The sequence below is a fragment of the Lipomyces tetrasporus genome (genome assembly GCF_029532465.1).
Source record: "Lipomyces tetrasporus strain NRRL Y-64009 chromosome Unknown POJ06scaffold_4, whole genome shotgun sequence".
Classification (NCBI taxonomy): Eukaryota; Fungi; Ascomycota; class Lipomycetes; order Lipomycetales; family Lipomycetaceae; genus Lipomyces; species Lipomyces tetrasporus.
Genome location: NW_026611599.1, coordinates 263,284 through 286,551, shown reverse-complemented (window position 1 = coordinate 286,551; position 23,268 = coordinate 263,284). Strand labels below are relative to the sequence as shown.

The 23,268-nt window shown below is 49.4% G+C and overlaps 9 protein-coding genes across 9 annotated transcripts; 5 read left to right on the top strand and 4 right to left on the bottom strand.

The window, feature by feature from the left end:
- Window positions 1–22: 22 nt before the first annotated feature.
- On the top strand, window positions 23–1,800 carry POJ06DRAFT_289463 (xylose isomerase-like protein; the record flags this gene model as incomplete). Its single annotated transcript, XM_056190315.1, has 7 exons — window positions 23–83; window positions 143–179; window positions 245–343; window positions 390–551; window positions 611–833; window positions 897–1,082; window positions 1,136–1,800. The coding sequence occupies 7 exons, from the start codon at window positions 23–25 to the stop codon at window positions 1,427–1,429; spliced, it is 1,062 nt and encodes a 353-aa protein (XP_056044385.1). The 3' UTR covers window positions 1,430–1,800.
- On the bottom strand, window positions 1,434–2,912 carry POJ06DRAFT_249905 (uncharacterized protein). Its single transcript, XM_056187228.1, has one exon. The coding sequence runs from the start codon at window positions 2,840–2,842 to the stop codon at window positions 1,538–1,540; it is 1,305 nt and encodes a 434-aa protein (XP_056044384.1). The 5' UTR covers window positions 2,843–2,912; the 3' UTR covers window positions 1,434–1,537.
- A 528-nt stretch (window positions 2,913–3,440) lies between these two features.
- POJ06DRAFT_249903 (uncharacterized protein) lies at window positions 3,441–5,297 on the top strand. Its single transcript, XM_056187227.1, has 2 exons — window positions 3,441–5,039; window positions 5,093–5,297. The coding sequence occupies exons 1-2, from the start codon at window positions 3,705–3,707 to the stop codon at window positions 5,138–5,140; spliced, it is 1,383 nt and encodes a 460-aa protein (XP_056044383.1). The 5' UTR covers window positions 3,441–3,704; the 3' UTR covers window positions 5,141–5,297.
- Window positions 5,298–5,533: 236 nt separating this feature from the next.
- On the top strand, window positions 5,534–7,795 carry POJ06DRAFT_249900 (Rec8 like protein-domain-containing protein). The gene is made up of 3 exons (XM_056187226.1): window positions 5,534–5,724; window positions 5,782–6,012; window positions 6,067–7,795. The coding sequence occupies exons 1-3, from the start codon at window positions 5,692–5,694 to the stop codon at window positions 7,585–7,587; spliced, it is 1,785 nt and encodes a 594-aa protein (XP_056044382.1). The 5' UTR covers window positions 5,534–5,691; the 3' UTR covers window positions 7,588–7,795.
- Window positions 7,796–7,865: 70 nt separating this feature from the next.
- POJ06DRAFT_249899 (P-loop containing nucleoside triphosphate hydrolase protein) lies at window positions 7,866–11,548 on the bottom strand. Its single transcript, XM_056187225.1, has 7 exons — window positions 11,438–11,548; window positions 11,271–11,365; window positions 11,123–11,222; window positions 10,998–11,071; window positions 10,789–10,942; window positions 10,593–10,736; window positions 7,866–10,531 (listed from the first exon to the last, which is right to left on the bottom strand). The coding sequence occupies exons 1-7, from the start codon at window positions 11,508–11,510 to the stop codon at window positions 8,103–8,105; spliced, it is 3,069 nt and encodes a 1,022-aa protein (XP_056044381.1). The 5' UTR covers window positions 11,511–11,548; the 3' UTR covers window positions 7,866–8,102.
- Window positions 11,549–13,874: 2,326 nt separating this feature from the next.
- On the top strand, window positions 13,875–15,745 carry POJ06DRAFT_249895 (uncharacterized protein). Its single transcript, XM_056187224.1, has 2 exons — window positions 13,875–13,919; window positions 14,088–15,745. Exon 2 carries the CDS (start codon window positions 14,367–14,369, stop codon window positions 15,582–15,584), a length of 1,218 nt encoding a protein of 405 aa, XP_056044380.1. The 5' UTR covers window positions 13,875–13,919; window positions 14,088–14,366; the 3' UTR covers window positions 15,585–15,745.
- Window positions 15,746–16,123: 378 nt separating this feature from the next.
- Window positions 16,124–17,710, bottom strand: POJ06DRAFT_267098 (uncharacterized protein; the record flags this gene model as incomplete). Its single annotated transcript, XM_056189210.1, has 2 exons — window positions 16,124–17,252; window positions 17,304–17,710. 2 exons carry the CDS (start codon window positions 17,708–17,710, stop codon window positions 16,124–16,126), a joined length of 1,536 nt encoding a protein of 511 aa, XP_056044379.1.
- Window positions 17,711–18,304: 594 nt separating this feature from the next.
- POJ06DRAFT_249893 (heat shock protein 9/12-domain-containing protein) lies at window positions 18,305–19,252 on the bottom strand. Its single transcript, XM_056187223.1, has 2 exons — window positions 18,937–19,252; window positions 18,305–18,878 (listed from the first exon to the last, which is right to left on the bottom strand). Exons 1-2 carry the CDS (start codon window positions 18,944–18,946, stop codon window positions 18,484–18,486), a joined length of 405 nt encoding a protein of 134 aa, XP_056044378.1. The 5' UTR covers window positions 18,947–19,252; the 3' UTR covers window positions 18,305–18,483.
- Window positions 19,253–21,372: 2,120 nt separating this feature from the next.
- On the top strand, window positions 21,373–22,934 carry POJ06DRAFT_249886 (uncharacterized protein). The gene is made up of 3 exons (XM_056187222.1): window positions 21,373–21,837; window positions 21,900–21,994; window positions 22,059–22,934. Exons 1-3 carry the CDS (start codon window positions 21,392–21,394, stop codon window positions 22,754–22,756), a joined length of 1,239 nt encoding a protein of 412 aa, XP_056044377.1. The 5' UTR covers window positions 21,373–21,391; the 3' UTR covers window positions 22,757–22,934.
- Window positions 22,935–23,268: the final 334 nt, after the last annotated feature.

Here is a 23,268-nt window from a genome sequence, read left to right as displayed (position 1 = left end):
CAAAGGTGGTGCTGATGCAGACATGTTTCCGCGGGTGGAAGGATTGAAGATGTTTATCGGTGCGCACGTTAGCGGCGCAAAAGGTTGGCCGAATCCCCAGAAACGAGCCGAGAGGCTGAAAAGACTGATTTGGTTATGGCAGGGGTTCACAATGCGATTACGAACAGTTACAAGATAGGGTCCGAAATCTCTGCTGGGGAGGTTCAATTTGGTGGGCTCAATGACTGACACCAGCGTATTACAGGGGAAACGCGTTCGCGCTTTTCGTGAAACAGCAGCGGCGGTGGACGTCGCCGCCTCTCAAGTCGGAGGAAATCGACCAATTCGGCGAATTGCTCAAAGAGTACAAATACGATGCCAGAAAGTATGGCCAAAAGTAGCGTCTGAAGATATAACCACGGTTTAACGACATGTAGACATTTATTACCCCACGGGTCGTACTTGATTAATCTCGCCAATCTCGACGACGAGAAGAATCACCAGGCCTATTCCGCGTTCTTGGACGAACTGCAGAGGTGCGAACACCTTGGCATCGGCCACTATAACTTCCAGTACGCCGGTTTCTGTCTCGCTCCCGCATTAGTGCGACGTTATTAACACTAGAACAAAGTCCCGGATCAACGCTCGGCCTAAACAAACGAGATGCGCTCACGCGCCTGGCAGCAAACATCAACGCGGCAATCAAAGCGACCAAATTTGTCAAGATCGTGCTCGAGAACATGGCCGGCAAGGGCAACTTGATCGGATCCAGCTTCCAGGACTTGGCAGATGTGATCGCGCTGGTCGACGACAAGTCGCGAGTCGGAGTCTGCATTGACACGTGTCATACATTTGTACGTCGGAAGTTTTGTCCAAAATTCTGGTTTTGAGACCGTTGGGGGACTGATAATTATTAGGCTGCCGGGTACGATATCCGTACGCAGGAATTGTACGACCAAATGTGGTCAGATTTTGACAAGGTCATTGGTCTGAAATATTTGTCCGCGATCCATTTGAACGACTCGAAAGCGCCGTTGGGGAGTAACCGTGATCTGCACCAAAACATCGGCCTGGGCTTCCTTGGACTCGAGTCATTTCGGATCGTAAGTTGATTTAAAAATAATTGGCGCAACGACGACGTTAATGCAAGGTGCAGCTTATGAATACGAAACATGTCGAGGGATTGCCAATGATTTTGGAGACTCCGAATCATAACGACGACACAGTGTGGGGCAGAGAAATCAAGCTTCTCGAATGGTTAATCGGCAGGTCCAAAGACGATCCCGAGTTTGTCGCCAAACGGGACGAGCTGTGGCAGAAAGGCGCGTCAGAGCGGAAGGAGGCTGAGGCGAAGACAAAGAAGACGGACAACAAGAAGCAATCCAAGTTGAGTGGGAAGAAGAAGCGGAAAGTGGAGACGGATGAGGAGGACGAGGACGAGGATGAATAATCAATGTATTTATTTCCAGCAATTTACCAAGCAAAGCACGAAAGGTTGACATAGTGTACAGCAAATATACCCGCCAGTAGCCAGCCCTTGTCTAATCTACATTGCTATTTACCTTCGTACTTCGTCCTGCGTATCGTAAGACTTGTCGATCGCACCCATGAGCAGTTTGACGAGCCACGTTTCTGGCGTCAGGGTTACGCCCAAGCGGGCCATTTCGTCCTGCTCGACCTCAAAGTTACTCGTGCAGTCTACCATGCCGCCGACCTCCCGGTCGGTGTCGAGCGCGCCCAGGAACTGACGGGCTTTCAGGTCGCTTCCGACCTGGGCAAACTGGAACGCGACGGCGCCAGGCCCATATCTTGACGACGCCAGCGCTCTTTTGGCGCCCTTGATAACATCAAACACAGTCCGCGAGTCTTCACCGGCAGGCTGGCCGTCCGTGATAGTGATCACCATGATCGGCTTCTTCATGGCTCCGGATCGGGCAGGTCCGAGGACAAGCGGATCAATAACTTTGCTGAGCAGGCCGGACCCAAGCGGGGTCAGGCCCGCGAATCTGACTTGGCTCACGAGATTAGACGCCGCGGCCTCGCTGTTGACACCGTTGCCCATGATGTTGCTATTCATGAACCTGACCTCGATGCCGTCAGCGTCGAATAACGCGGCCGCGTATGCGACGCGGGAGAGAATCAGCTTGAGATCATCAATGCGCTCGCCGTTCTCTTCAAACGCCATTGATCCCGAGTCGTCGATGTAAAGGACGATGTCGTATAAAGCCAAACGGACCAGATCGACAGCGATCTCCATCGGGAGGCGCCATAACTGAGCAATCTGCTGGATCTGGCCGGTGATCCTGCTTGCGATAGCGTCAAGAGAGCCGGGAGGATAAAACGACTGTAATCCATTTTCCTGGACAGCTTTCTGCAGCAAGCCGAGGTAGTTTGCGTTTGGGGCGCCTCCGCCAGCGCCGGCGGGAGCAGAGGGTGGAGCACCGGGTGGAGCACCGTACTGGCCCTGCGGAGGGTATACTCCGTATTGCTGGCCGTACGGCGGTTGCCCATACTGCGGCTGTCCATAAGGCGGCTGCTGTCCGTAAGACGGTTGACCATATTGATTTTGCTGACCGTAAGGTTGTTGGCCATATTGATTCTGTCCATACTGTTGTTGTTGTTGTTGTCCAGGATAAGGCGATCCGGCGACCGGCGGCTTACCCGCGGGAGGTTGCTGGGGTGGATAGCCGCCATATGATTGCTGAGGCGGCTGGCCATAAGATGCCGGAGCCTGACCCGGAGGACCTCCAGGCCTGCTGGAAGTGGGAACGGAAGGGGGAGCGGGAGCACCGGGAGCGGCCCCAGCGGGGGGAGGATAAGCTGCCGGGGGTCCGGACGCCTGGATTTTGCTAGCAAGGCCCATGAAGTGTTGGATTTGGTGTGAATGGATTGGAATACAAGAATGAGGTGTGTGGCGGGGTGGATTGGCAGCGCAAGCGAGACGGTTTTATCATTTCATGTCGAGGGCGCATTAACGTGATGACTTCATGCTCAGCCACGCCCGCGCCGCACCTGCCAGTCATGTGATCGGACAACCTTGTTCGTGTCCGTCTTTGCGAATTTAGCAGCAACAGCAAAGAAGCCTGGGTTTATGATTGTCAAACAACTACTGTCAGCCGTGGTGTTTGTTGCTGGCAAGATACGTCTCGGGGAAGAATCACCACTGCGTTCAGTTCTGCATGACACGGTCGAGACGAAGCAGAAGCACATTGTCGCATATATTGTCGCAGTGGCCAGGAGCCTGGCCAGGAAGAGTTGGCGATGGCTGGTTGATGACTAGGAAGGACATCGATCGCGCATTATGGCTTCAGTAGCGTAATGTATTCGCGTCGTGGTTTGCCCCGTACGCGCCGGGCGCCGCGCGCGATCACGTGACCGCCAACGCAGAGCAGCACAGCCTCAGACTTGCAAAGCGAATGCGAATGTGCACAGCCCCAAAGAAAGCCATGGCTCTAACTGGGCAAAAGCGACATGACGTCAGGCAGCACGATATTACGACTTAACGAATTGTCGCTAGTTAACTAAATGTGCCTGGCAGCCTCCGCACGCGGTTGGCTGTGTCATCGTGCTCCTCTTGCCCCTGAATGCACACTCACTAACTGTTCGCTATTTAACCCTCCCCCGACCTTGGCTGCCCGCTCAACTCGCGCGATCGATCCTGACTCCTGCTTCCTCATCTCGATCGGCTCCTATCAATTTTCCTTCTACCATCTCAATTCACTTCAATGGGTCTCGCAAGCAAGCTCGCTGCCGCTCAATCCGCACCAGGTGGGTTCGGCAATCCTGCTGGCGGCTACGGCGGACCTACGCCATATAATCCAGCTACCAAACCGGCGGCCCCAGCCGGATATGGTCAACCCCAGTCTCAGTATGGAACCCAGTATCCTCAGCAGCAGCAGCAGCAGCAGCAGCAGCAGCAGCCTCCCGCTGCTCCATACGGCAACAAGCCTGCCGGTTACGGTCAACAGCCCAGCCCGTACGGTCCGCCTCCTGGTCAGAATCCTGGTCAGAATCCTGGTCAGAATCCTTATGGCCCCCAAGGCCAGTATGCTCAGGCACAATACGGACCGGGCCAATACGGCCAGCAGAACCAGTATGGGCAGAACCAGTATGGGCCGCCGCAAGGTCAGTACGGTCAACAAAGCCAATATGGACAGCAAGGTGGCCAGTACGGTCAGCCGCCGCAAGGTCAGCAGTACGGCCAGCAGCAAGGCAATTTCGGCGCATATGGTGGGCCCCAGGCCGGCCCCGGCCAGCCCAGCGGCCAAGCTGGACAGTTCCTCTCCCTTCTCCAACGAGCTGTCCAGGAAAACGGCCTCCAGGCATTCTATCCTCCTGGCTCAGTAGATGCCCTCGCCTCACGCATCTCCGGCCAAATCAGCACCATTTCCCAACAGTGGAAACTTCCCTTCGAGATCGCTGTTGATCTCGTCCGCTTGGCCCTGTACGACATTGTTCTCTACGTCGACGATTCGGGATCAATGGCGTTTGAAGAGAACGGTGAACGTATCGATGACCTCAAGTTGATCATTTCTCGCATCGCGTTCGCGGCCGCGTTGTTCGACAATGATGGTATTGAGGTTAGATTCATGAACAGCCCAATACAGGGCAACGGTGTCAATAGCGAGGCCGCGGCCAGCAATCTTATCTCACAAATCAAGTTTGCCGGCCTGACACCGCTCGGTACCGGGCTCAGGTCGAAGGTGCTTGATCCGCTAGTCATCGGCCCCGCGAGATCTGGTGCCATGACGAAGCCTGTGATGGTCATCTCCATCACGGACGGTCAGCCCGCCGGTGAGAACGCCAGGACCGTGTTTGACGTCATCAAAGCGACCAAACAACAAGTCTCGCAAACCAGATACGGCCCCGGCGCAATTTCGTTCCAGTTTGCACAGGTCGGAAATGATCTCGGCGCCAGACAATTTCTCGCGTCGTTGGATTCGGATCCTAACGTCGGAAGCCTCGTCGACTGCACGAGTAATTTCGAGGTCGAGCAGGATGAGATGGCAAAAATGGGTGTTAGTTTGACCCCGGATACATGGGTTGTCAAGTTGCTCCTGGTAAGTCGCTTTCAAATAGACCGTGCAAGCTAAACGCTAACGCTCACATGTAGGGTGCCATAGATAAGTCGTACGACACTCAGGACGAGTCCCGTCGCTAGATCATTAAATATTATCATATTGGGTTATTTGAATACTGCTATTGTAAGATATCAGAATTACCGAATCATATCAGATAAGCAGAATATTCAGACCAATCAGTCAAGACCTAAATCAGTTGCCATAACTGCCACTTAATATTCGACGTACTTATCGGCATTGACATTTCCACCGCCACGGGTTTTCTGATATATGATAAACCACAAAGTACGTCAAACCACGCCACTGGCACAAGCCCTATCCAACCACTCGAAGTGGAATCGGGTAAGGGCTGGATTTGCCGAGCCCCGGACATCGTGCGTGTCTATGCCCTAAACGCGTAACTTCTAAAGTCTTCCCGCATAACCGGACAAAAATTGCACGCGTGCGGACCGTGGGAGTCGATTTGACCGCATACGAGAGTTGCAAGCCCAGCCACCCATGTTTACATTCCACCGCAAGAACCACACCTCGACATTTTTTTCGTCGCAGTTATTGTGCACCAGAGTTGTTGACATCTAGAATCATCTGCATTAGTTTTGTGAACAGCCGGCTTTGAAGCCAGGACTTAGTGATGTTTTACTCCGAGTCGCTTCTGTCCAAGAAGGTAATGCTTTGTCACAGCCTCAAATTTCCAGAACTGGTTTAACTGATAATCGAACAGGGCCCGCTTGCTCGGGTGTGGCTTGCAGCGAATCTTGAGCGCAAACTATCAAAAGCTCAGTTTCTACAGACCAGCATTGAAAAATCGGTCGGGGCGATCGTCGGCGACGATGTGGCTCCAATGGCACTCCGCCTGTCTGGCCAGCTCTTGCTCGGCGTTGTCAGGATTTATAGTCGCAAGGCGAAGTATTTACTGGACGATTGTAACGAAGCTTTGCTGAAGCTTCGAATGGTACGTTTTTCGATCGGACGATTAATGTCGTGGTGACTGACGTTCAGTTTTAAGACGTTCAGTAAAGGCAACGTCGATCTGGCGACTGGTCCTGCAGCCGCCAATCCTCAGCAGCTGACTCTGCCAAACACTATCACTGAACTCGATCTGCTTCTTCCCGATCCATCCTTGGCTCTCGGCTTCAATCTGAATTTCGACGCCCCAGTCACTCAAACCATGGTACCAGGTGCCCACACGTCGAATGTCAAGGACATCACGCTTCCCGAACTCCTAGATTCTATCGAGATTGCACGTGGCACAGACATGGACGATGAGCTTGCGAATATGGGAGATGACGAACTGATTCTCGACACGGGCGAGTTCTTGGTCGGCGAGACTTCGGGTGGCCCGCCAAAGCCTGCCGCCGGCGGCGACGACGACGACGAGCGATACCAGGCACCCATTGACGAATATGTTCCGGACGAGAGTATTGAAATCGGTCGAGACGGGCAGGTGAATTCTGATATGATTGAAGATTATGGAATCGAGCCTGTGCGCGACGAGATGGCTGGTCAAGCGCTGGATGCAGATGAGGCTGAGGCACAGAAGAGTATGCGGCTGGATGATGATTTGGAGCTTCTGGAACTGCCCAGTCTCAGACAAGACGACGACGAACCACTAACGCCATTGCGTGACGCGGATTTGAACAGACCTGCCCGCGCCTCGGCAGAGCCTGAAGGCGACATGCCGCCTGCGAAGAGGGCACGAGTGCCTGCCAAGCGGAAACTTAAAGTCGACACGGTTACTGAGCTTAAGGGAGCATTCATTAAGGACATGCAGAATAACCGGACGGGGATTATCAAGCAATATGCCACCCTGCCGTATACCCATGAAAACGTGACTCTGTTCCACATGTACGAGACGACTGGTGTGTTTGATATGGTCTTTAATCCGTCATACATGCACGAGTCGCTCAGTAAGATCCTTTCTCCACAATTACTACAAGAGGTCAACAGTCGGAAGCGAAAGGCTTCGGGCGATGTTCCAGAAAGCGAGGATGAGGCAGCGAAGAAGATGCACAGCGACGAGCTGGAGCCCATTCCCTATGAGGATAACGAGGTCATCATGCACGATGATGAAGAACGGTATCAGGCCGCCATTGACGAATACGTCCCACCAAACGAGGGAGGCCAGGAGCTTCTTGATATGCCGTTCGACGAACCTCTACAAGATGACGCGACTGGCAGAGTCGTTACCTCAGACGACGCTGACCTCGTCGAGGACGAGCTCGAGAACGAAGTGCCGACCACACAAGCTGTCAGTGGCATTTCCCGACATACTAAAGAGACGGCGGTTATGCTGCAACAAGAACTTGCCGACCACGACACCATTGATTTCCAGTCGCTAACTGTCAACTCTACGCGCCACCAAGCCGTCAAGTTGTTCTTCGAGACGCTCGTGCTGGCAACCAAGGATGCCATCGAAGTCGACCAGCCGAACCCGTTCGGCGTGATTAAAATTAAAGCCAATGACGGCCTGTTCCAAAGCGATTGGCTAGCTGCCGTTAACGAGAAGCCGTCGGTCGAGGCAAACTAATTTACTACTATCAACATCAGCAAATTTTTTTTCGCTTTGTTTGTTATGTTCGGGTATGTTGAACGAACGGGTGCATTTTTTTTTTTTGAGATCAGGATATATCGGGTTTTGTTTTTGTATTTTATCGTGACGGCAACCTCGGGTTGCGGATTCTTTTGTATAATTAGAGCTATCCGGGCGGAAATTTTTAATGCTTGTCGGTCGTTAAGTAGTTTGCCCTTTCTGCGGGTAGGATTACCATTCAACCCTGACCAATTGCTAGCAGAGCTACATTCTATGCGCGTAGACGTATCATCATGCAATTACTCTAGCTAACAGAAAAATGTAACTTTAAATCCCATCCTGCAAATAATCCGTTTGTAGCGAAAAAGCAAAACGTTTCTGACTATATATATATATATATGTACACATCTAAGACATGTCGAAGCAAATAGCTGACCGTAATATGACACCAAAAAAAGAACGCCATGTATACACCCGGGTTATATGAATAATCATTTAGCAAAAAGCCACGTTTATGTCCGACCAAACCAACCTCGTTTTTGACTGCCAGTTGGCGACGTGTTGAGAGTATTCTCGGAGTCTCCAGACTTGAAGTACGCGCCCAACGGACTGCTTCCACCGGAAACGACAGACATCGTGGCACCGCCGCCGCCGCCACGCAGTGGCTTCACGATCCGCTGACTCCCGTGCAGGGCCGTAATGCCAGTCGATCCAGGTGACTTGTCGCCATCGGCCTGCTTTCGGAACGCTTTAACGTCGTCTAACCGTTCCCGGAGCGCGCCTAGGCGAGTTTCAAATCCTTGAGTCTCAATCGCCAGCCGCTCCTGCGCGTCCTGCAACAGCATTTCCAACCCTGCAGTTCGCTCGTCTCGTGCACGGAGTTTGCGCTCGCTGATCGCTAACTCACGCTTCAACTGCGCGTTCTGGTCGACCAGCGCACGCTGGACCTGCGTTAGCTGTTCCAAATTCCGCTCTAAAAATGCCATGCGTTTTTGCTGCGACTTGCTCGCATTGGCGGTCTTCAGGACCGACCGGTACTGTTCCCGCATTTCGTCCAGAGAGATCTCGAGTTCGACAACGCGCTCGCAGCGATTTTGCAGGTCGCGCATGAGCGATTTTTTAACTGCTTCGAATTCGGCTAGCTGTTGTTTCACAGTCTTGCCATCGCGGTCCTTGATCGGCGACGTGGGCGCCGACGAAGGCGATGGCGCGGAGATAGCAGCTTGGATGTTCGTAGATGTGGGGGTTAAAGGTGAGTCAGCCAATGCCTCGCTTGGTCTAGTAAATGTCGATGACACTGACGATGTGGATGAGACTAACGACGATGATGATGCCGAGAGTGGTCGCGCAGTCAATGACGTAGCAGAAGAGGTCTCTGTCATGATAATCTTGCGTAATCTCTTGTTATCCGCCATGGCAAGGACGAGATCCCGCTTGGCGTCTGTTAATAGAGCATCAAGAAGGGACTGCTGTGTCTTCATATAATCATCAAGCTTAGCCCCTTCACCATCCGACGGCACTGCTACCTCAGCAACCGTCTTTGTCAAACTCTGCAGCAATGCCTCAATCTCATCGCGTCTGGCCATCTGTACTTCGACTTCCTCAAGTCGGTTATCCAAAACTTGTTCTGTCCGCGAGATAAATTCACGAGCTTCGATCAGGTATCCTCTCAACGCTGTAGTCTGTGATGCTTCTGAACCACTGATGGCGTCAACTTGGTACTCATCCAAAATCGAGAGCGCGGCGCCTATCCAATCTTTCTGGCTATCCTTTTGTGGTCCATTCTTTGGAATCGACTCGTCTTCTAGAGCTGTGGCTTCGTCATCGCCATCGGCAACCTCTAGACCATTACTGAGCGCAAAGTATTCGAACCCTCTTGTCATCTCCCTAATCTTGTCCTTCTTCCGCCGTGTGCGCTCCTCAAGTTTGGCACTTTTCTCTTGGGCCAGCATTGTGGCATCATGCAATTGTTTACGTACAGCGTCAAGCTCAGCAGTCGTTTCAGCATTAAGCTCCTTCAAACCATCCATCGTGATCATAGTATCTCTAGATTCGAGTCGCAGCTTCTCAATGTCATTCTTCAGCTCAGCAATGTCAACATGAACCTTTGCGTCAACCTCAACTGTTTGATCTGCACGCATCTTCAAAGTCTTATTTTCTTCTCTAAACTCAGCCACAAGTCGTTCTAAGCCCGAGATCACAGTCTCCCTGTCCGTTAATCTATCTTGTAAGTCATTCTCTCGTTTCAGGAACTCCTCGCGCTCATCAGCGTCAAATACAGGTTTGGGTGTAGCGCTCCGCAATAGCAAATCTGGGGCAGGCCATGGCCGAGGGGTACTTGGAGTCCCTGACGGAGTTCGTGGCGCTGACGACGCACCCAACCCAATCCATTTGTCCTTCGGAACTTGCTCGCCTCCTCGCCATTGCGTGATCTCCGTCTCCAGGGTAGCAATATACTGCGCATATGCGGAATTCTGTGACTGTAATTTTTTGAGTTGTAACTTGAGTTCAGCAGGTGATAACTCAGCATTGATCTTAGGCTTATTCTTAATATCCTTAGCACGCACGCCGAACCGCAAGGTTGAGATCGTTTCTTGATCATTATAGCTGGAAGGAGAGCAATTCACAATCAATGTCGTACGCGAATTGCCGCCAAGAGATTCTTGCAAAATTCGTGTGAGCTTCGAATCGCGATAAGGAACATGGGTTGACTTTCCATCAGTGAGAGCGTTAATGACCATGCCGAGTGCAGAGAGAGACTTGTTGATTTTTTTTGCTTCTTCGAGCACAATCCCTGACGCACCCGTTTTGCCAACTTTCTCGGAACCAGCCAAGTCGACGAGGAACAGTTGACCAGTTTTTGAACTCCCAGTTTCAACGTGCTTCTGGGAGACGACCAGCGCAAAAATGGAGTGGGAACGCGAAGATTCTTGGTTCATATCTTTGAATAATCAATGTTAGAAGATGTCAGGATGTAGGACTGATAGTGCAGGTATACATACTTGTCGACGCAACAGCCCTAGCTGCAGCGCCCTGTCGCATTACTTCATAAACTTCCTCCACACTGGACACATATATCTCACTAAGACCTTTAACATATACGCCTTTGGATTTTTCCTCGTGGATCGGTAGATTGTCGTTGGTCACTAAATCACGCATTAGCAGCATAACCAATTGAAGTTGACCTCGGGCGCTCACGTTGAAGTAAATCTTTGATCCGCTCCATATAAATCTCCATGTAGCTCACTCGCACCGTATACTCAATCTCCTGGGGACTCTGCATTATTGACGCAAAGATCTGCTCGACGATCCGAGGAATTATACCTCGCTGAGCTCCTTCAATGCTAGGACCCTATATGACCATTAGATCTGGTCTCGACTGTGTTCCACAATTAAGGAGCTGTTACCATCATAGTGTACGATTTGCCTGCACCAGTTTGACCATATGCGAAGACCGTTCCATTGTAGCCATTCAAAATATCTGAGCCAGTTAGAATCACCTCCCGTTGAACGTCCGGCTCCTACAACGCACCATCGACTGTGGACTTTATACTGAAGTTGAAAACATCGCTCTGCTTGCTATCCATAGAAAAAACCTGATCGAAAGTGAAACTCCCCCGAAAGTCCTTTGTCTTTGCCCAAATTAGCATTCTGCGACAGCATCATAATCACAACCTTACATCAAGGTCGCACGTGTCATTGGCGGCAAAGGACACTATAGGAGAACCTCCTTGTTGCAATTCAATGGAATTCTGAGGCCGGAAGCGTGCGACGACTGTGGTGTGACGGAATCAGCACTGACGCACATATAATAAATCAAGATATTAAAAGTGCCTGTTCAACCAACCTTTGATCGAGCTTGAGTTTTCACGGGAAGGCGTGTAACTAAACTGCATGTTAGCCACATTATAATTCCACATGTTGAATAGGCAAATCACTGAAAACTCAGGAAAGCCTGCGAGTTACCTCATATTTCCTACGATCCTGAGCCGTCGGCAACAATAGTAACGAGGTAAACAAACCCCTGCCAGAAAACCTCGTCAAAGTAGAGGCTGTCGGCGTAGTATAGCGAAAATAGACTCCACAATAATACCTCTAACAAGACTCACGGTAAGAGAATGAAATCGAAACCAAGTGGTAAGGTACTTGCCGAGTACTAGATGGTGAGTTTCGAGCCGAAGTAGATAGTCAAACCTATCTAGGGAGAACTAATAAGAGGAAGTGTGTCCATAAGGTACCAGAACCTCAATTTACGCCAGAACCCCTGTGCCGAGCCTTTTATAGCTAACTCTCGGAACAACCCGTGTAGCTTAGAACCACATGGTCCATCACGTGGTACTGCCAATTAATTCGCGTGTCAAAATCGTGAACAAAAGGTACTGAATTATTCTTCAATAACAACCCGATGATTCGTTGCGAACTGCGCATCAATTCGCGGCTCAAGGGCTCACTGCGGGTTTTGTACCGACCTGATGTGTTGTTTCTAGAGCGCAATATGTAAGGCAACTGGACCCTGGGAGAGCCGTTGGCAGCTATACGAGTAACGAAGTCAAACATAGGTGTTTAAATATTGTAGAAATGTACGCCTCTTCGTAAGTAACGCCAATGTGGTTCCTCTAACTTAACGGTATGGGTTCAACCAAAGAGTCATCTTAAAACGAGGGTAAAGCTGACGTGGATAATGAACAAACGCTCGCTTGCCTGATAATGCATATCAGCAGGCGTATTTTTGGTTTATGAACTTGCACCCCTTCTTTGGGAACTCGCCGACAATTCAGGTTTTTTCCAGGATTGGCGTGTTGAAGGAGTCCCTGCCCGGTTGGGCGAATCAGATCAACAGTCACTTGCTACATCCGTCTCATCTGACTCATCGGCGGACAGGCGGGGACGAGTGCGACAAGAAAGAAGTCCATGGCCAGAATAAACCGCGGGCCGGTTACGTACGTGAACACCAGACCTGTCCCGCCCTCGAGAACGCACAGCCTTTCCAGTCTTTGAACATTCTTCAAAACCCTTCTATGGAGCCAGGTTAATTCTAATTCGACCCGTGTGGACTGTCATTATTTGTCCGAGTTGGAACTGTATCAGCATGGTGTCAATGTGGGGACGTCGTGAAAATTAGGGTCTGCATGCTCTCCTATTCGACTTTGAGCCTGGTCAGGCACGGCGTAGGCAATAGACACGATCATATGACATATGACTTACAATAATATCCTACCTAATGAGATTGTCGAGCTAGACGGGGGGATTTGCAAGCTGAGCGGACAATATTCGAACGTACCAGATTACATGATCTGGTATTCCCTCAAGAAGGTACGACGATTCCGCCCCACACACATGTATATGGTACTCCACCCGGATTCCGGCCAAGCATAGGCTACCATTCGTCCGTAACACTGGATCCAATTCCTCCGCCAGATACACGCAGGTGAATGCAAAATGAGACTAGCCTCGGTGCCTATGCGGTTATTCCCGCACTACCATAGTAGAATAGCCATGTAAGTGTCCAATGGTCTCAACGTCATGATGACGATCGCTAAGTGGGCTACCAGTATATTCCCAGCATCGGTACATAGCGGTACACTCCGTCCGTCGTGAAGCGTCGTTCGAGTAGCTAATCGTCTGAGACACGACAGCGCAACGTCGTCTATTGGAGTTCCCTCAGGGCCAATTCTTAACATATACCAGTGCGAGTGCGAAATTGTAAGTTACCACAAATGGAACGTGGAGTACCCTTCACTCGCACGCGCATAGCTCACAAGTGAAATGTTGACGCGTCGCCACAGTACCATGGATGAATTCAATCTAATTCCTCATTTTGCGAACTTTGCAACCTATGTCGGATTGATGCGAGAGAACGATTGATTTGACATTGCAGTTGAAAGATTTTATTAAACTGAATTGAAGTGACAATTATAGCTGAGAATCACTATGTGCGGAAGGACAGTCTCGGAAAAGGATTGGATTGTTACCTTTCTAGGTATTACAGTCTTCACGATGTGAACACAGACATCCGATAACTCCGAACATCTCTGAGGCAAATGTCGTTAGTGGCGTTGCCGGCAGCACAGCTCCTTAGGCCCCACAAACCTATCACATATAGGTGTGGATACCGTAGACCGAGATATAAAGCTTAGACATCTGCATCATGCGCATTATGGGGTTTCATCTGCATGATGCTCATCGGATCAGCAATATCCGAATTCAGTATGAGACCTGCATGAGACCCTTACATGCCATAATACTGGATAAACTGTACGTAAGGAATAACGTCATTGTGCCCAACAGGAAGAAAGACTGAGGGCAGGACGTGATAAATCAGCAGCAGCGTACTCGACCATATACTGGGGACAGCACAGCTGACATCACCCTCAACCGTTGAGACCTGCATGAGAACCTTTACATGCCTTAATACTAGATAAACTGTACATAAGGAATAACGTCATTATGCCCAACACGAAGAAAACTGGGGACACGACATGATAAATCAGCAACATGTACTCGACCATATACTGCGGACAGCACAGCTGACATCACCCTCAACCGTAGCAAGTACTTGTCGGAAGCTTCATCTGCGGTACCACCATCAAGTGAGTAATAGGGTCCAGCAGATGATCAAGTCATAAGTTCTGCCAAAATCAGCTGGTGATGAGCGAATAATAGACAGGACTTCGAAATATAAAACGAGTGCGTCTGTCTGTCTCTGAATAACTCCAGTACTTCCCCCTCGCCTTCGTCTGACTATTGGAAACAGCAATTCCCGTCCCTAGGCCAACATGTATCTTCTTCACGCACTTGTCGTACTCGTTGCTTGCATGGACCGCACATTGGGCAGGGCGATTGCTGCACGCGACCCCACACCTGCTGCATCAACAACATATCCCATCCCATCGGTCTTGACCCCAGCACGGGCGACAAGTCCGCAGTTTAGCCAGTCGCCGCTGATGCACTCGACATACACTGTTGCCTCCAGGGCTGATTATGGAAAGATGGTCGATCCGTCGAACAATTACACTCTATTCCGCGACGGAGGTGGATCCTGCGCTATTGCGAATCGAACTCTCTGGTTCTTCTGCGACACTCTGGCATACCGAACGTCGGACGGGAAGTATATGGGTGCAGCATCCAATTCCATATCCCTGGCGACTAATTTTAGTGAACCAAACGTCTTGAAAGATGCATCGTGTACGCCTGCCACTGGTATCCGTCCCGCTATGCCATGGACATCGGTTGAAGCCACCGTTGCTGGCAGTCCGACAAACCGATATGCGCTTTGGTCGTACACCAACTGCGTTCCCACCGGCGACAATACCGCTGTTCACTTCTGGATCGTCACCAAGTTTAATTCGGGCTCATCCACTAGAACCTACGGCAACACTATGGCTCAATATTCGCTCGATCCCACGACCAATCAGTTCACAGTGACGCGCGATACTCAAGTCACATTCGCCCCGCCTACTTATACATACGGATCGTTCGCCAACGTCGTTGTCAATGGCGTGGCATATCTGTATGGCCTCGACACAAAATACAGCAAGAATGATGCGCATCTCGCGAAGGCGCCGGTCAACACAATCGCAGATCTTAGCACGTGGCAGTACTATAACGCCAGTTCCGGAACATGGAGCTCGACAATGCCGGTCCCAACTGCACGACAACAATCAGCCGCAGTAATCAGGAACTCAATTCCGTTTTCCACCGGAACTGTCTTCTTCTCCGAGTATCATAACGCGTTCCTCCTCGTATTTCTCGACAATTGGGCTGACTCCAAGTTCCGAGTGTTGTCAGCGCCTTCGCCGGTTGGGCCGTGGACCACCAACAACTTGGTTATCTGGGCAATGACTCCTGGACCTGGTGGATACGATTATGGTGGTGTCGCGCATCCAATATATTATACGAACGACGCTCAAGCTGGAAAGTCCTTGATGTTGCACTATTCGTATCAGAACACATCTACGACGTACACTGTGGCCAGTCAGTTGACCTTCGCTTAATCTTAGTTGATGATGGAATTGTAGCTGGAAATTTGACGTTGGTATACATTCATTGATTGCGTTGTAATCTTTTGGTTAATCTGTAACTTGTCTTGAACAACGTTGCAACTCCATGCTAGTGACACTGTATTATCTTGAATATATCCATGCAGTAAGAGTTGTAAACCTTCCGTGTTTCAGTACTAGGAAGAGGCTCACACTAGATTGCCCGTTTAATTGTAGAGCAAAATTAATCGGGACTTGCATGTCCCCGCTGTAACTAGAAGGAAAACTTCTCCGGAGAAGTCCCACAACGCGATTCACCATCAGAACGGCTGTTAAAGCTCTCCAATTACCCTTACCCCATGAGCACCAATATTACAGAACGGTGGAATAGGGTAATGGTTTGCTTTGAATTACAGATATTTCCTCGTTTAGTTTAAATATATTTTCATTATGCCGCATAATATCCAAGGTGAAGGAGCACACAAGACGAATAATACACAAACAATTAAACAGTTCAGATAATTTGCAGACTATGGTTAATGCACTTGTGCTTCCTAATTGTTCAAATACACTTCCGGCTGATAAAGAACCGCCTGCTGTCCATCTTTTTCTTTCTTTACACCTAGAAACGCACTAAGGCCAATCCCCATTCCCTCCCGTGGCTGAGGATAGTCCTCCGGCACGCGCATCCGGTTGCTTGAATACGGAGAACCTGGTGGAATGAGGTAGACGGCAATATTTCTTGTTTCGAGACTCATAAAGGAAATTAGCGTTAGGACCTCCTCTATAATTGAATCCAGGCCGTCAAGAAAGCTATCATTTAGAGAGCCATCATGGCCGAATAATCGCGTATCGAGCGATGTGGAGAAATACTCGCCGAACGAAGCGAAGATCGATCGTCGATGATCTTGATATTGTATTGTCATCTTCAGAGCATCACGTTCTCCTTGCTGATTCAAAAAGTTTGAATCTAGCCTCGCTTTGAGGGTAGCTGTCCGCCACGCTACAACGTCGTCTTTCGGCTCGGAAACAATTTTCTTGTCATTGTTGACAATAATGTTCCTCTCAATGTTCTTTAAGATAAGCGATTCCTCAAGTTTAAGACCTGGATGTAAAATCTTGTTAAATACCTCATTAACTAGCCACTCCGTAAGGTATGCCCGCACTTGTATCTTCTTCAATTTAGGGTCCTGTTTCTGGTTGAACTGTTCGATCGAGTCCGGGTATTTAATCCACTGCGCTCTCCACTGAAAAGCAAACTGAGCCAGGGTTTTATCCAAAAGATGAAACCGAGACATATAGGCGGAATCGTCAAGCATTTGTCTTGCGCCCTCCAATGACATGACCGCTAGTTGAGACTCCAACTGCTCTATCTTGCTAGTCTTTTTGTGGTAATAGCCCTTTAGTAACTCCAATCTGTACGATTTGAAAAGGTACCATTGCAGTATATCCTCCGGAGAGCGCATAGCAGCGTCGTCTGGCATTGGCTCTGGTGCATTCGGTGGCTTTGAATGGTTCTCAAAAGGATTTTTGTACCTCATCCTAGCCGAATCTGGAGACGATCTCCCCGATTGCACCCTCTCTGGAGACGGAGAAGGCGGTTTCAAAGACGATACTCGAGGCGTGACTGGATAAGCGGGAGCAGCCTGTTGCGTTGTGGTCATTGGAGCGAGCTGACTATTCCTAAGGTAGGTCATTAAACAGCATAATTGACCATTTCATAAAGTAACTCACCTCTGGAGATACTTTGTATGGCTTCCCGTCAATAGAACGTCTTTAGGCGGAATTTCAGGTGCATTGGAGCCATTTACGAGTCGACTGGATGTAAGTTGCTCTGGAAGCACCGATCGCACCGGCCGGACGTTTGTAGTACGTTCTCGGTCCTTCATATGAATTGTATCTCTTCGCGAGAGACCTGGTCCGTCAGATATTGAAGAAACAAGCTCAGCAGAATTGCCTGGTGACGCAATTGGAGATGATATAGCCTCGGGTGTCGCGGAAGGAGGAGTCGGAAGAGGATGTGAAGCTGACGACTTCAACCCAGTAGTCGACGACTTGGTGGACTTAATAGATTCATTTTCATCGTTCTTGTTGCTCTTGGACCACGACTTCTTCAGCCTTGCGTTCTTTAGGCTCGACATCGCATCGGATCGGGAGAGGAGCTGAGCAGGTCTTAGACAGGTCCCTTAGCTGCAACAGCGGAGTCTAGGCGGTGGTCTAATGAGGAATGTAGGAGGAGAAGACAAGCAACTTAATGTAAATTAACTGACTGTTTCCAAAAGAAGCTGAGTCGCATCAGGTTAATTGCTGCGTTCTGTACACACGAAGTCGTACGCACTGTGTACGCGCGCACAGCCACGCACAGCCACCATTAAGCAACTTATTCGGCGCGTCACAGACTGCAAATAACATCCAGTAAAATGCCCTGCTAAGAGGTGTCAGCATTGAAAATACTCTCTCTCACTAGCGAGGTCCTCGAACATCTGACAACCCATGGCCTAGCCCCTAAGTTTGTAAACTCTGGATGAGAAAGTTATGTATGCGGTGAGGCATCATAGAGCAGAACCACATCCTTATGGAAGCAAATATCACGATGTTGAGACCTCGAGACGAATACGCTTAGGCGGATGAGACCTGCAAAGTTTACCGAAGCAGAGCTTTTGACAGAGTCAATTGACTGGGACCCATAATTCCAATGTTTTTCAACAGTTTAGCGGTGGAATCTTGTTCCGATCTAAGTAGTATCTGCGAACTAACCCAGAAAATGCAAATCCTGGTTTATTTCGATTGAAAATGACAAACAATACTAAGCACACCGTCACATCAAGATAATCACATCCACATCCTTCACAGTGAAGCCCTTATGAACATATAACGCCGGTTCCATCCTTCTGTAGACATACTTGGTCACATCCTACTTAGGCTCACCAGTCGACTCGGTTGGACGTGCCGACTGGGACCCACCCGTCGGCTTTCTCTCACCCGGCCTTGTCTCCCCCTTACCGGACAGGTACTCGGAGGCAGAATGCAGGGCTTCTGTGGCAGACTGCTGCGCGGTAGTCGCGTACTGCTTCGCGGCATCGACGAACGAATGCTCATAGCCCTGGCTTGTATCCTTAGTCTCGGACGATTTGCCGGTAACAGTGTCTGTTGCAGACTGGGAAGAAGACTTGCTCTCTTCAGGCTGGAGATGTCGCGCGGCCCTGTCGTAAGTGCCAGTGACCTGCTCCTTCATCTGCTCGGCGTAGGACTTCTGCGAGTCGGGAGTCACAGTCTCGGAGACCTTGTCGGAAACGTTCTTTCTGCCAGCTGCATTACATGTGAGCTATTGGACAACATCGGTAAACAATAATCAAGAGAGTCATACCGTCGGACATTTTGAGAACAGAAGCGATTTGATGAAAGTAAGTCTGAAGGCTGAATATAGAAGGTACAATGATACGATCTGTAGAAGTAAAGACACTCTACGACACGGGAGACCGCATTTTATACTTGACTACAGGTGCTGGCGGACGAGGCCATACTTGCAAGGATCTTCGTCCGGCCATGGGGCACATGCTGGCGACGTCAGTATCATCCTGACAAGCGACCGCTGCAGTCCACCCAAAGATCTACTGCACAATGACTTGGAGAGGATCGGCAGATCTACTGGCAATTACCCGTTTGACGTCATATCCTTTTGCAGAAGACGCGATGAAGCCATCGCCTGTAGATCGCGTTCACGATGATGTTATAGTATCGTTACCCGGCCTCCAGCGGAAACTTACCCCGGGGCGGGCAGCTCTTACGTCACTTCACGCCGGATCGACAGGGTACATCCAAATCGGCAATTGACGGTGGTTGGCACCTACGCGGCCGGGCTACGCCAGCTGTCCCGCGGCTCATCACCAGACAAACGACCGCCGCAGCGATCGTTTCCGGGGGACAACGGGCAGTTTCATTTGCTGAAGGCCAACACGAAAGTTTAAAATGTAGTAATTCTAGAGTCTAGACTGAGGGACTGATACGAAGTAAGCAACCAAAGGTTTGTGCAATCTCACCTGTGGAGAACTAATCCCCTGCACAAACATGGCAGATCGCGCTCAGGGGTGTTCGTCGCCTGCTGAGCATCACTGCGGGTCTCGTACTTTGTTTGGCTCCTTCAGTTTCCTATTTTCAACAAAGGTAAAGCCGATCACTCACGCTTCTTCTGTACACAAAACGCCTTGCAACCTGTGCATCGCCAATGCTTGGACTCGGTATGTGGTAACTGAATCTTAAACCATGGAGGTAATGGCTGGACTGCTGCCAACATCCCGGACAGTGATGTTCGTTTTGGCGGAGGCGAATTTGTGAGCACACTTCTGGGCGAGTAGACGTGGATGCGCTGCCAGCCCAAGTCGTGGGGCAAGCATATTTATTAAAGTTCGCAGCATGGGACTTCGTAGGAAAGGACACGATGGAGATGTTGCATCGCAGGGAAGCACATGCTCTGCGGAGGTGATCCTCTGCTGTGCCTAGAGGAAGAAACGTTACTCGCACTCCACGTTGGATTTATGAATGTGAAGCAAGGGAAATCCCCCCCAGCAGACATTGGACGCTGGTTGACAGTCGTCCACAGGCTAGTAGGGCACCTCGTTTAGAGCAGAGTGCGTCGCATATGCAGCTTAAGAGCCAAGTCTTGGCCAGCATATTCCTCTTGTCCATTGCAATTTTCTCCAATCGTAAGTAATGCGTCCGATGGATGTAACGGACACACTTTTCTGATGCCAGTCCGATGAAAAAATGTGTTGATAATATTGGATGTCCCTGTGCATCAGCAAATAGCAATAAAATATTAGTTTGTCCAATTGTGTAGGCACATATTGTTGGATATAGAGTTTTTTCTGCTAGATCTTGTTGTAATAGGATATTAGATAAGACGTGAAACTGCGGAAGAAAGATTCGTTGACTTTGTAATTCTATATCTCGATGACCTGTATTTTGACAAGCATGAGGCAGGACGGGCATGAGTAGAATTGCTTGCAATATTTGCTTTGATGCCATAATGATATCTAATGCTTGCTTATGATTGCGATAATAGCATTTTAACAACAGCTACCTACATCTGAACAGTGGCCATATGCTTCACATCGTCTTTTTTTCGCAGAACAATGTTGAGCTGACCTTGCTAGAGACAAGTTCGTGACGGGGTTCTACTGGACGACGTTGAATTAGAGAAATGGCTCTACTGAAGGTTGAATTAGAGAAACCACTATGCTAGATATACTTGGTGTATCTTTGCTTTACCCAGAACTTCACAGTCTGTGTAAAGCCGTAGTAGGTAGCGTGGCAAGCGACATCGAACAATTGGGTTCGGTCGCTTAAGATAAACAGCAGTCAGAGGATCGGACGGCACGTTTAAGTCCCTGGCCACCATCGAACTAGCAATGAACGATTAATCGAGCAACAGTCATGGCGATCTGGATTATTTCAGTTCATACCAGGTATTAGAGATATTTAGTCGCATATAGTGATTCTGTGTATTGCCGCTATATAAAGCCGTATATTCATATCGGCACAGATACCATAGCTCATGACAGTATATCAAGAGCGTTTCAGTATCCCACCTCAATGAAAAGTCATCTTTTAAGAAGCTTTGGTGTTTTGGCCTCTGCTCCTTATATTCGCCCGTGCGCAATTAGTATTGAAGGCACGTTATTCAAACGGACATTGGTAAATTTCCCAAAAAAGTACCAATTGAGATGTGACAGCATATTTTCGTAAATGATTCGAGAATAGAAGCGTATGGGCGGCAGCAATGTCTGCGCTAAGCTTCTGTACCTGTGTTCCTGATCAGCGCAATGTCGCGAGCTCTCACAATCTCCGCGTCGCGTGTACAGCCGCGCTATTCAGCAGCAACTTGCAAGCAACAAATTGGAATCCAGTACAAAAATTTGCAAATGTTCTTGCTCAAGTCACTTATCGGAGGACTTGCAACGCCATCATTCTCGGATAAACAGAGTAGCTGTCCGAAATCACTACCGCTATTCTACGGGAAAACCGCCGTTTTTTCGCCTACGCTGGCAAATCTGTATTACGAGCGCCTTTGGACACAACACGGCGGCGACGTGCTCCGGATATCAGGATTCTTTGATATTGAAGGGTCCACTACTCGATACGAGAATGATATTGGCGATAACAGAGGCCACGATTGGTTCGACAGGATATGGCATCAGGTGTACCGTAACGCAGATTACGTCTTCGTGGATGCGGAAACTTGGGCAGACGCTTCTCTGACCGATGCCAGGTGCAGTGTTTGCGGAAATTGATATCCACTTGTGGATATATGTTAACGGAATTGATGGCCAGAATTGTTTCGTTTGATCCGTCCTGGATTACTTCATGTATCCGTGCGAAGCGAATCCTACCCGGCAGCCAGCATGCATTCTGGCCCACGAGAATAAGTTGGAATTTACTTTGATACGTAATTCGTCCGCTTTATAAAGTACGCTTACGCCATAGATTTAGATCCTAACTATGTTCCTTCCAAACGGCATCTTCGCGCAAAACGGACACCTCTTAGTGGCAGACTCGGGCTGACAGCCACGGAGACTGGCGAGATCCAGCTTTGTTTGCATTCGGTTCGGGAAAACATGAAACTTCTCGAATCACCAGAGAAAGATTCAAATATTTCAATGGATAATAATCAATTGTTCGGAGACTGCGGTGTGATTGGTGGCAGTCCGAAGCAACCGGCATGCTCGGCGAGTAGCCCGAATTATAGTCGTCCAACTAAACGACGTAGACGACAAAAGCATCGAATTGAAAAGTGGTCTCCATCTACTCTGGTTTATCAAGATAGGACAAAGACTGTTGCTCAAGATCGAGACAGAGTCGATACGCCCGACGTGTCTGATTTTTCATTGAGGAAACCTACATATTCGCCTAGGGATGTCTCTGAAGCAGAAGGGGAGAATGAAACTACTCTGGTTGAAGGCCGAATCCATATGTCTAAACGACGCCAGGAAGGCTCGGGCGATACTGCTGATGTGAAGGAAGTGGACACTATCTACGTCGCTTCGACATCGCCTGTTGCTATAGAAGCTGCGAATCTAGCAAACACGAAATTACAAGCTCCTCTACGTGACCGAGACTGTGAACAGTTTGAAGTGGAAATCTCTAGTGTCGAGGATAGCTTTGTCTATTTATCCAGAATTCCGTCATGATGAGTCGCCATTTGGTCTATCACGTTGAGCTTTGCTGGCGTTCCTATTTTGCTTTGTGTGCTACAAGAAAATCTGTACTACTACGCTTATTTGACTATGGCTATGAATACATCGATGTATAGCAACTGAAATTTGATCCGTTACATAAGGACTCCGACAGAAGAAACGAACAGCGCCACGGAACAGCAACTTCGAAAGCTCTGTGCTTCCCACGGAGAGATAGAAGCGTTGTTCGTGAAGCTTGTCTTTTTGCTGTCCGATGCTCTTTGTCTACTATTTTACGCGTACCGAGGGATGGGCGGTCCAGCCTTGTTCTCACGCTCCCACGTAAATATCGAGATAATTTGCCAGCCGATGTCCAGGTCGTTATCACTCGACGTCAAGCTGGATTGCATCAACCAACGGTTAACGTCTCTGGCGAACAGTTGTGTCGGCCAATATTATGCGTATCAATCTCGACCCATAAGCAGGATGGGGACCGTGCCGATTGCTGGCCCGCTTCGCTGAGAGTT

What these genes read in the sequence shown, in the direction of transcription:
- POJ06DRAFT_249905 (XM_056187228.1), bottom strand. Translation starts at nt 2,842, where the DNA reads ATGGGCCTTGCTAGCAAAATCCAGGCGTCCGGACCCCCGGCAGCTTAT.
- POJ06DRAFT_249903 (XM_056187227.1), top strand. Translation starts at nt 3,705, where the DNA reads ATGGGTCTCGCAAGCAAGCTCGCTGCCGCTCAATCCGCACCAGGTGGG. An exon ending in GGGTTGTCAAGTTGCTCCTG is followed by an intron (nt 5,040 to 5,092) that starts GTAAGTCGCTTT and finishes GCTCACATGTAG; the next exon opens with GGTGCCATAGATAAGTCGTA.
- POJ06DRAFT_249900 (XM_056187226.1), top strand. Translation starts at nt 5,692, where the DNA reads ATGTTTTACTCCGAGTCGCTTCTGTCCAAGAAG. An exon ending in AGTCGCTTCTGTCCAAGAAG is followed by an intron (nt 5,725 to 5,781) that starts GTAATGCTTTGT and finishes ATAATCGAACAG; the next exon opens with GGCCCGCTTGCTCGGGTGTG. An exon ending in CTTTGCTGAAGCTTCGAATG is followed by an intron (nt 6,013 to 6,066) that starts GTACGTTTTTCG and finishes TTCAGTTTTAAG; the next exon opens with ACGTTCAGTAAAGGCAACGT.
- POJ06DRAFT_249899 (XM_056187225.1), bottom strand. Translation starts at nt 11,510, where the DNA reads ATGTGGAATTATAATGTGGCTAACATGCAGTTTAGTTACACGCCTTCC. An exon ending in TATAAAGTCCACAGTCGATG is followed by an intron (nt 11,072 to 11,122) that starts GTGCGTTGTAGG and finishes TAACTGGCTCAG; the next exon opens with ATATTTTGAATGGCTACAAT. An exon ending in GATCAAAGATTTACTTCAAC is followed by an intron (nt 10,737 to 10,788) that starts GTGAGCGCCCGA and finishes TGCGTGATTTAG; the next exon opens with TGACCAACGACAATCTACCG.
- POJ06DRAFT_249895 (XM_056187224.1), top strand. Translation starts at nt 14,367, where the DNA reads ATGTATCTTCTTCACGCACTTGTCGTACTCGTTGCTTGCATGGACCGC.
- POJ06DRAFT_249886 (XM_056187222.1), top strand. Translation starts at nt 21,392, where the DNA reads ATGTCGCGAGCTCTCACAATCTCCGCGTCGCGTGTACAGCCGCGCTAT. An exon ending in GCTTCTCTGACCGATGCCAG is followed by an intron (nt 21,838 to 21,899) that starts GTGCAGTGTTTG and finishes ATTGATGGCCAG; the next exon opens with AATTGTTTCGTTTGATCCGT. An exon ending in ATTCTGGCCCACGAGAATAA is followed by an intron (nt 21,995 to 22,058) that starts GTTGGAATTTAC and finishes CCATAGATTTAG; the next exon opens with ATCCTAACTATGTTCCTTCC.